General features: G+C 42.7%; 1 protein-coding gene across 2 annotated transcripts; it reads right to left on the reverse strand.

Moving 5' to 3' along the window:
- Positions 1 to 1,911: 1,911 nt before the first annotated feature.
- On the reverse strand, positions 1,912 to 11,244 carry PCDH18 (protocadherin 18). Of its 2 annotated transcripts, none has more exons than XM_082051331.1 (4): positions 8,240 to 11,244; positions 7,241 to 7,329; positions 6,948 to 7,111; positions 1,912 to 3,096 (listed from the first exon to the last, which is right to left on the reverse strand). In XM_082051331.1, the coding sequence occupies exons 1-4, from the start codon at positions 10,742 to 10,744 to the stop codon at positions 2,432 to 2,434; spliced, it is 3,423 nt and encodes a 1,140-aa protein (XP_081907457.1). In that variant the 5' UTR covers positions 10,745 to 11,244; the 3' UTR covers positions 1,912 to 2,431. The 2 variants fall into 2 exon arrangements, with proteins under 2 accessions (XP_081907457.1, XP_081907458.1); XM_082051332.1 differs by having other exon boundaries at positions 7,241 to 7,326; positions 8,240 to 11,243.
- Positions 11,245 to 11,320: the final 76 nt, after the last annotated feature.

Genomic DNA, 11,320 nt, shown 5'->3' on the forward strand with positions numbered 1-11,320 from the left:
GCCTTACTGATAAAGAGACAGGACCTGGGATAAACATTACAGCATTGGAACACCAAGAGCAGGGCAGCTCAGGGAAGGGTAGACAGGCCAGGAGCTGAGCACAATCCTGACACAGGCAGTACAATCACTGACAGAGTGCCATCATACAGTACCTGAATACAGCAGGTTGAGCCAGGTGCTAGTAACGGGATCCATCAACAGCCTCCACCATGGCAAGGGGACAGACCAGGATCTATCAGAGGACTGCAACCAGCAGTAGAAGGAGGAGATGGGGTTGGAGACACTGCTATGAATATGCCCTACATTGATCCAGGACACAAAAGTAGGGACCAACACTCATACAACAGGTGAATGCCCTAGGCTGAGCTTAAATGAGCTCCTGAGGCCTTGGGAAGGTGGGACCCAGGTGAACCTGATTGGGGCCATTAGTGGCCTGACAAGTACAAACAAGAAAAAAGGTCTGTGTGTCAGGTGCTGGGAAGGGGGATGAGACTCCAGAGAGATGGAAATGGCTAAAAGCTGGATTAGGAGTGAGAAAAGTTAGATCTAAGATCGTGGACTGGCTCTGGTTGGGCACAGGCAACAGACCTAGGAGAGGTTCAGTGGGAAGGTAGAGGTAAAACAGGGAAGAGGCTTTGAAATATTTAGTAAATGAGATGTTATGTCTTCTTCCCTTCAGTAACTGGAGTTAGTTCCATGAGACTGAGGCCATTCTGGCATTTTAAAGGTGCTGTAATAACTCTCCAAAACCGAAAGAGCCTCCACTGTTAGAGGATCTTCTTGTACCAACACTGATAAGCCAATTGCCTTCAATGTGTCATATACACAAAAAGACATTTTGATACAATAGTTTCATCTGCATTATCGTTTCTGCCAACATGGATACTTTGTTAGAAATCTGAGGTCATGGTATTTCTAACTAGCATAGCTATATTCCTGAAGTGTAAACAAGGTGTGAATCTCTCCATTATTCAGATGCCAACAAATATCTATGTGTAACATCACATATACAGCACTGGGAATCCAAAGATGAGATTAAAGCTTCCTTACGGAACAAGCAAATAAAGCTTATGCAGATAACAAAATTCTGACTTTTTTAAGGAATTTTCTGTATCCACCATTAAAAATACACTATAGGGTACTTTACAAGTGCAATTCTCCAGAGTAAAGGTATGTGTCAGTTTATATGCACAGGTTCACTTGAGTTTTTTCAAGTGTTACAAAAATCTCCCTGCAGATGACAGGCTAACCCATATATATATATATATATATATAAAATTTTTTTGTTGTTAAAAAAAAGGAACTAAAGGGACCATGTTGACTCTTGACAGTTATCTGAGAAATATTAGTTATCCCGCAGAGGTGACGGCACCATAGTATAAATTGCTCAGTTTTCATTAAGCTACCTTCAGTACAGGGAGAAGCCCTGCTATAGGATGGGATTCAGTGAGAGCCAATGTACTTGCAGGTCACAGCCACTAATAGCAAGATAGCTCTTTTCTAGGAAGTTCAATTATCACTATACTACTTTGCAAATAAAAGATGGACACACTTAAAGAATATAGTTATATCAGCTGCTTTCCTGAGAGATGAAACATTTTATTTTGGTGTCATTTACAAGTATAAAACACTCTGGCCTATTTTTATTTACATAAATTGAGAATTCAGCTTGAGGTCAGAAAAGTTTATTTTATTGCTGTCTTTCAAGTATACACTGCTTACTTCAACTGGTTTTGCAGCATAACAACAGCAGACAAAATTTACCTTTTTTTTGCAGAGTCAACTGGAAATCCCACCACTGAATTCCATGATTTGTTCACTTGGGAAAACACTGCAATAATACATTAATTACATGAGAAAATGAATCTACAGACCAAAAGCATAAAAATAAAAAGGACATTTTAGGCTTCATGGGAGTTGACAACTCTTTATTATAAGAATGGACCATTGCAACAAGGTGTTGGATTGTTTATTTAAACGAATGTTTGCATAACTCTTCAGTGGTTTGAATTAATATTTGTAACATTTGAGACAAAAGAAATAATAAGGGAAAACTATATCCCTCCTTTTTTTTTTTTTTTTAACATGCCTGTGTGGCAAGAATGCTGGCAGTTTGACATAGGTGGTACCATATATATACACTTAGGAAAACATGCTTGCTGTGGGTGTACAAAAATAAAATTTATTTGTTAAATTACACATAAATATAAGGTACAAATGTATTTTTAAAATACAGATAAAGATAATCACACTTGCATTGTGTACATATGAAAATACAGTATTTTAATATTCAACATACACAGACACATTTATGATAAATGCAACTAGTTGGCAATGCCAGTTCTTCTCAGTCTGTTTTTTGTTCTCTTTTTTTTTTTTTTTTTCCCCTTCCAGTTTTCCATAAACATGGAAAAACAGGCTTTTGAAACAATTAGTTCTGCCGGACGTCTTGCAACAGCTTGTTAATCTCTGCCACCAGCTCACTGGCATCCATGAGTTCGTGTTTACCATCACTCAGGTGGTTGAGCACATTGTCAAAATCATCTTCTTCGTAATTCTCTGGGATTTCCTCCATGGCTGGCAGCCACTTAGAGGACGGCTGTGCGCTCGAGTGAGTCCCCAGAGCAGGCCCGTTGCTGGCAGGATTTTGGAAATGTGTGCTGGCTGCCCAGGCTGCCACCCCCTGTGGATAATTCACAGTCTTGGCTGGCAAATGTCCTTTCCTGCGCTCCAGCGAGTTAGAGCGATCCATTTCATTGCACTCCGTGTAGGCATCCAGCGAGGGAGGCAGCAGGCGCTGGAAGACACTGCTCATTTCGGAGAGGAGAGAGGAGGTGCAGGTGTCCCCAGACTCCTCCTCGCTCTGGCAGTCTTTACCAAACGTTGAAAAGCTCTTCTTCTTCTCGCTGGCATCTGCAGGCTGTGGGTCTTCCTCGACGCCCTGCTGCTGCTGCAGCTGCTGCTGCGGCGACTGGAACTCCTCCCCAGGGATGAACATGTTACTCCTGTAATCAGAGGAGGGAGATGGCAACGGTGGCATCCAGCACTGGTCTGAGTGGCCCAGAACTCTGCACTCCTCCGTGCACAGCCGCATCGCTGCAAGAGAGAAAAGAGGAGAGTGAGCGCCTTCCCTCTGCTGCAATTACCACTTACATTCACAGGGACTAACACACAAGGACTGAATGTCTCCAAAGATGTTCAGATCTGGCGTTTGGATTCTTGTTCTGTGTGCATGAAGATGGCAAATGCAAGTGGTCCAGATCTAAATGTACTTCCATTTCTGAAGTGTCATATAACAGGAGAACGATAAATGCAGAACATGTAAGACAGCAATGCGATCTCTTAAACTAGGGTTGAAGATAAACATGTACATCCCATGTGGGACTTAAAGACATTTGTACAGTGCTATTTCATTTAAACAAAACAAAAAAACAAACAAAAAGGTGTCTACCTTTAAGCTTTTACTTAATTTTTAGTGAAATCTTCCACATGCACTTAGAGAAGCATATCAGAGTAAGAACATGGCAATAGACGGACAGAGGACAGAAAGGAGGACAAAACTGTACAGAAGGATCTCCCTCTTCATTAACACATCTTCTCTTGATCTGACAGTAAGGTGTACTTCGAATACTAGGTGATCCACTGCCATCTTAACTTTTTAACTGGATCAGTTAAATTTTAATCCAGTATCAGCATACCGAGGGCTTAATTCACACCCTGTGTGACTCCAGTGTTTATACTGGAGCTGCTCTGAGGAGCACCTGCATCTCTGTAGCTCAGGGTGCTGGACCACACTGGCTCAGGTGTTGGCACAAGGGGGGCTCTAACCCAAAAGGTGGGCATCCAGGCCAGTGAGGAGGGCTATTTGGCAGGGCTGCAAAGAGGGATGTGCCAGGAGAGAGCTCAAATTTTCCTCTCCAAAAGGGAACCAACTCTGTGGGACACGAAGCCTCAGCATGGGCTGGGTGCTGCCTGGGTGCCTGAAAGACCTGCTGGAAAAGACGTAGGTGCTGCAGGGGCCACCGTCTTGAATTTGAATCACATACTTCAAAAAGAAGTTTTCAGAAATGCCAGACTGTTTGCATTACACATATTTTGACCACAGTAAACTTTTGCCCTAATCCTCTACCAATTAAGGGTTACATTATCACACGCAGAACAGAGTTTCTTTTCCTTTTCTCTTTGTATACTGAATATATGAGAAATGCCACTTCTAAAACAAAACGTTTGCAGTCATGGCCTGTAAGTTTTCCTCGCTTTCTCATCACGTTTTCCATCTGGCTCTGGATCCACTCAGTTTATCAAAAAAACATTTTGCAATGGTGTAAGCGAACTGAACAGAGTATTTCAGCTTAGAACACACCAGTTATTGATAAAGTCCTACTCTGATGGTGTCAGCATTATTTATCTCTGAGCTTTACACAGACCATCACGTTTGCTTTCCTAGTGCCCTTTCCATTCTTCTGAGCATAAACTCTCTCTGTGTGTTACATGTGAGAGCATGAATTTCTTCAAGAGTACAGGTTTAGGCTGCAGGCTGGGTATTGCACAAGCTATTGCAAATGGCCTGCTGATCAGTGAGCTTCAAACAAAACAAAAGCAACCTAGAAAATATCAGTGCTTGAAGCCTTGATATGACTCAAATGCCTTGAAGTGCTTTGCTCCCACATATGAAAAGCATATGTGTGCCATTGTGCAGGAAATGCCTAAGAGTTAGAAAGGAGAAAAGATAGTTAAGAGATCCACGGGGTCTGAACCAACTCTCAATCCTCACCCAGAAGGTGAAGATTGCTGTTCTAATTAAGAAGGCTCCCGTAATTTAATAGTAGACTTTCAATGGTCTAGGATTTCATTAAATGTGAGGATTGTCTCATTGTGAGTTTTGTAACTCAGGATTAGTTTTCATATAAAATAATCAATTCTGACATTCTTGAAAATAAGATCAAAAGATACTCCAAGGAAATGGAATTGTGTTACAGTCTGTCCTTAAATCGGCAATAAATAAACAAAAAACAGATACACAACAGTTTTGTTGGTTGTTTTGTTTTGTTTTTTTTTTTTCCCCAGAACTTAGGGCTTATTGGTGAAGATTTAAAAAGAGAAAGAGAAATAATCTTGTCTTTCAAGGACAGTTATTGAACTTTCTGATCACATCGTTTTTGAAGTTTTGGTAGATTGGCTCCATTCCTTTCCAGTTCCACCTTAAAGGGACAAACTGCAAGGACTTTCCCACAGCATTTTGCCTGTGTCCAGACTGACAATGCAGAAACCTTTCAAAATGGAGAACAGGAAAAACTCCAGGAAGTTTTTCCTTTCCTTTTTATTTGTTTGAATTGTAGACCCATTCAGGTCTCATCTGGAGGGGTACAGCATATCTAGCTGACGGACTAATACCACACATGGCAGCAAATGGACATCTGGGTAAGACTAAATGCCCAACCCAGTTCTGTCTGTACTCAGCAGGAGTTTTCCTTACTTTGAATGCAATTAGTGTTGGGCGAAGGCCGGACACTTTTGGAAATCCAACCCTTTGGCTTCCTGTTTAGAGACTGAATTGCGAGAGCTGAAAATGAGCCATGGGCATTTTGGCTAGCCATGAGGGTAACCGCTCCTGCTGCCCACTAGGATGGGGACAGCTATTCCCTGGCAGCATCGGGGATAGATGCCAGAGCAAACACCGCGGCAGCTGAAGTTCCCCTGGCAACTGAGAGCTCCAGCGGATCCCTCCCTGCGTCCTTACTAACGCAGTCTCATGCTAGATGGAGAGGAATAAATAGTAGGATCTGGGGGAGATGAGGATAAAAAAATAGATAAGGGCTCCAGATTTAGGCTAAAGATTCTGAAAAAATAGTAACTTTTCAAGGTCTCTGATTCTGAAACATTGGGTATGTAAGACTAGGTTGAGGAGATAGCTGAATGCCTGGGTAAGTGATAAAAAACCTAGTCTCAAGAAAAGAAACACAAAGAAAATATTAAAGTTAAAATGTGTAAAAAGAACAAATTATAAACTTTTGGGGTTTACTCCTGTCTAGCATAAGAGCATATTTCTCAGAGCAAAACGCACTGAGGTCAGGTACGATTCCCCGCACCGGTGTTGCCTGTGGCAGCAGAGGGAAGAGCTGCAGCTCTGGGCAACACCTGGGGAAGGAACATGTGCTGCACCACCTCAGAAAGCAATGTGCCCCTCTGTATAAAATTATTTTACTAAGCTTTTAAAGCTTACACTGTTGGTGTAAATTTAGAACCCACTGAAATTATCCGGCCCTGTCAGTTACACAGAGAAAACAAAATATGAGCTGAAATAAGTACTAGAGGTAGGGTACAACCAGTGGCTGCACAATTATTAAAGTAATTCCGACCTCTGTCCATGAGTTGTATTTCTTAAGATCTTTCTTCTAGAAACTAGGGTTGAAAGATTTAAAATCTGGGGCACGTTTAGATTCTTCCCTTGCCACTCAAGTTCATTTTTCAGTGGGAAAAAATATACTTTTCTTTCTTGTACATCCGTATTTCTAAAACATCTTCACAGTCCACTTCTGAACTCCAGAAGTTTGTATCCTATGGATCAAATCCACTGTGGAAAATCTATCTCCTAAATTACAGTTCAGTGTATTTTTAACAAACCATAACGGCCTGGCCTTGCAAAAACATCCACCCAGTCATTAAAAATCTAAGGACAGACTGTGCTTTCGTGGGGGAGTTTGGAGCCAGCTCATGATGATGTGAATAACAGAAAAAGCAGGCATTGCTCTGGGCCAATTTTCAGTTGTTTCATTTTACTAGATAGGTGAAGGCTTCAGCTCAATGTTCGTCATGCATCAGAGTAAAAAGGAAGGAAACACAACAGTTGAAAGCTAAAGAATTTTTGCTTTCTTAGTAGTAGCTTTATCAAAGTGACAGCCAGGCAGCACTGTAAATAAACTGTTCAGCTTTCATTGTGCTCTTACCTGCAGGAATTCTCCCATCTGTAAGGAAAAGGTCACTGAATCCTTCTCCGAGAAGTCTGTCAATTGGAGACTCTCTACCCAAATCATAATCACTGTCTCCAGCTTCACTATCACCCCGGCCACTGTCTTTCAAGCTGAATTTATCCATATCTTGTAGGGCATATCTGCAAAGAGAATTGTGGTAATGGTGGAATTAAATTATTATGTTATATTCCACTTTTTGATTCAAAATACATGTCTGTATTTTCTGAGACATGTACAAGCATATGTAGCAGAACAGTCTAGATCTTTACCTGTAGCTTCTGGAATACTTGTTTCCTCGAAAACTTGGCCTTGGTTGATACTGGCCCTGGTGAAGCATCGAGAGAAGTTGAGAAACCTGCTAAAGAAAAGATGAAAAGACTGATTCCTTGAAATGAAAGCTCAAATCCCTAGTTGTAAAGCCACTAATTCCCTTTTGTGTTCCTTTTTTTTCTTTGAAGTTTAAGTAAATCAAATTCCTACATATATGTAATGCATTACAACACACTATGTTTTATTATAGTGCATGCCACAGGAAACATCTGAAGACCTTGTACAATGAGGAAATGCATTGTTGTTCATTAGCCTCTGAACTGATAATAATTAATTCATTAACAAGTAAACCAAGCAATTAAACGGAGGAGTTTCATTTTAATAGATAAAAATCAACCCTTTACCATTCCAGGATCCTAATTCAAAAGAAAATTTCATTGAACTACATGTAAAGAGTTACGAGGACACAGCTCTTAGTACCAAAGTTTGCCATCAGTGTGTGCATATATCAGGTACACTATGATCATATGTTGCTACAACAGCTGTATTTAAACTGTGCCAGTGTTTAACCACTTAGTTCTCCATCCCCATTAACGAAAGAATTCCCTGCATCATTTCCCTATATAAGTATGCTGGCACTCTTTCTTAAATGGAGCTATACAGAGGGGAAGGGAAGGGAAGGCAAGGAAGAAAGAAAGCTCAGTAAACCAGAGCAGAATACCGTCTATGTTAACACTCCATTGTTTTGACCTTACATGGAAGAACTGAGAAATAATTCTGTTAATAATAGATTTAATCCTGTTCCCCATGGTAATGGATTCAGTTGGTACTGGAGTAAAACTGCAAAGCTGTGACATCTGAAGAGAAATCCATAACATGTTCTCAGTGGGCACTGATCCAATCACCCCGTGCTCTCACAGCTGGCGTGCAGAGCACCTCCACGCTTCCCCAGTGAACATATGAGTGAATGGATGTGCAAAACAAGGTATGGACCTTACCTCAACGGCCGGAGTAGCATGGGTGAGCTCCAGGGAGAAATTTTCGGGCACGTGGTTAGAGGAGATGGTCACCAGGCTGTTCAGCGATTGGTGGCTGTGGTGGCTCTGCCGGCTGCTCATCTGTCCCCTTTCCAGGGTTGGAGATGATGATGGAGAAGCTCTGTGGTGAGATCTGATGGGTAAAGTGCCATTAATGGTTGGCACTAACGTAATGTCTCCTTTGTGGATCTGTCTTGAGGGACGTTTTGGGTGGTGCTGGTAGGTCGATTCTGCCACACGACAGTTGTAGGACCTGTTGTCCTTTTTCTCTCGATTACATCTCGTAGCAAAAATAACCATAATGACCAACAACACAGCACATATTGATCCTAAAGATATAATTGTTATCATGGAGACATCCAGGGAGGGTTGGCTTACCAAAGTAGCTTCTGTGCTTGAAAATGAATAAACATACTCAAAAATGGTACATTTCAGAAGTGCTTTAGTACTAAGCTGAGGACTGCCTTTATCCTGGACTATCACAAAAAACTCCCATTGTTTTGCTGGAACTGATTCAACACTCACATTGATAGAGATGTCACAAGTTTTGGGATCCATCACAAAGATGCTGTTTTCCTTATCAGCTGCAATGTAGCAGCTGAGTTCAGAGTTCATACCAGAGTCTCTATCTGTAGCCCTTATCCTGGTGACAAGAAAGCCGATTCCAGCATCTTTAGGGATTGAGATTTCTGCTGTGCTGTTGCGTAGTGCTGGCCCTACGATGACGGGAGCGTTGTCATTTTCGTCAATGATGGTTAGTACAACCGTGGTATTGCTAACAAGCTGCTGGCTCCCTCCATCCCTTGCTTGAACCATAAAGGCAATTTGATTTACCTCTTCATGATCAAAGGTTCGCAGGGCATAGATCGCCCCATTGGAGGGATCAATGGTCACGTAGGTGGTTATAGAACTTCCCAAAATATAGCTCTCCAAAATAGTGTAGGTCACCTGCCCGTTGTCGCCTAGATCCGGGTCTGTGGCTGTGACTGATGTGATATATGCTCCTGGAGAGTTATTTTCTAAAATAACAACTTCATATCTGTTTGTCTGGAAGCGGGGTGGGTTGTCATTTTCATCACTGATTTGGACAGTAAAGTGTTTCACTGTGGAGAGACTCGGCGTTCCCTTGTCCTCCGCTATTACAGTCAAGCTGTATTCAGATCTCTTTTCCCTATCTAGAGTGGCATTAGTCAAGATTAAATAGTTATTTTCATAAGTCTTTTGAAGTTTAAAGTGGCCATGTCCATGGAGCTTGCAAACTATCTCTCCATTCACACCAGAGTCCTTGTCTTGCACTCTGACCAAGGCAACAAAAGTGTCCAAGGGTGACCCTTCAGAAATATAAGCTACCTCTTCTTTCTCTGGGGACATCAGGTTTAAGTTAATTTCCGGTCTATTGTCATTCACATCCACAATTTTAATTATAATTTTGCAGTGAGCTGGAATAGAATTTGGCCCCAAATCTTGAGCCTGAGCATCGATTTCATAGGATTTGGTTACTTCGTAGTCCACTTGCTTCAGTAGGGTCAGATGCCCCTTTTCTGAATCTATCTTAAAAGTCTCTATAATTTTGGAAGACACATGACTACTAAAAGAGTACACGACTTTTCCATTAGCGCCCTCATCTGGATCAGTAGCATTGAGGTCTATGAGCAAAGTCCCAATCGGTGAATTTTCTAGGAGTTGAATTATATATGACTGTTGCTCAAAAACTGGGCTGTTGTCATTGGAATCAGAAATGCTTATTTTCAGAATGGATGATCCAGACCTCTGAGGCACCCCTTTATCTGAAGCAGTGAGTTGGAGTTCGTAACTTGACTTCAACTCCCGGTCCAGTTCTCTAACCACAATGAGCTCTGCATACTTAGCACCATCAGTCCTGGTTCGCACCTCAATACTAAAAAAATCATTTGCAGAGAGAGAGTAAGTGTGAAGGGAGTTGTCCCCCACATCTGGATCAAAAGCGCTGTCCAAAGGGATCCGGGTTCCTACAGCTGCACTCTCGGATATTTCGATAGGGATAAGTGCTCTGGAAAACTGGGGAGAGTTGTCATTAATATCCAGCACTTCAACTTCAACGTGGAAAAGCTGCAGATGTTCAGTGGGCAGAGTGATCACATCAAACTCTATGGAGCAGTTTAAGTTTTTCTGGCAGAGTTGTTCCCGGTCAATTTTAGCTCCTATGCTGATTTCCCCATTATCCTCACGGACCACAAGCAAGGGAGAATTCCCCCTCTGCATGGCTCGAAAACGAACCGAGGACGGGTTAGGCATTTTTAATAAAACATCAGCTACATCCTCCGATAGTCTCGCAATTACCGACCCAACTCTCTGCTCCTCATAAATCCTGTATTTCAAATTCTTGCCCAGCACAGCCTTATTGAAAGATATTATCATCAGTGCAAAAATGAATATAAAGTGCATTTTACTGCCGATTCGGTGCATTTGTAAGGTTTTGCAATTCATTTCTCCAAGCAAGTTAAAAAGCAATTATCTCGACTTCCTTCGGTACCTCAAACCCAGCGCACATCTGGTCCTTTATAAAACTTGAAAACGCCTTTTCTAGTCAGCCAAGTATTAATATCTTAACAGATCAGAAAACTTTTGTTTGCTTTTTTTTTTTTTTCATACACACCGTGCCAGGACATCCAGATACAATCTGTACGCGGTCCGCCCTTCCTCATTTGACTCCCCGCTCTTCTTCCAGGATGAAATCGCCCAGGGCAGCGTGCTCCTCTCCCCCAGCCAGCATCCAGGGATCCCGGGGCGGGAAGATGCGGGGCGGGGGGGCTCGGGGATCCGCAGCCTCCCGCCGAGCTCCGTTCCTCCCTCTCTCCCGGCTCGGCGGCAGACTGAACATCCGCGCTCGCCGGCTCCAGCCTAAAACCTCCGCAACTTCGCTCCAACTCGGCAAACAAAGCTCTCGCCCGCCATGTGCCCAGCCCCGTTCCAGCCAATCAGGCCGCCCGCCCCGCCGGGGCCGGCAGCGCCACCGCCCCCCGCCCTGCGCGCCCGCCCGGGCGGGGTGAGGGGGGAGCGGAG

Source organism: Streptopelia decaocto (assembly GCF_964273445.1).
Source record: "Streptopelia decaocto genome assembly, chromosome: 4".
Classification (NCBI taxonomy): domain Eukaryota; kingdom Metazoa; phylum Chordata; class Aves; order Columbiformes; family Columbidae; genus Streptopelia; species Streptopelia decaocto.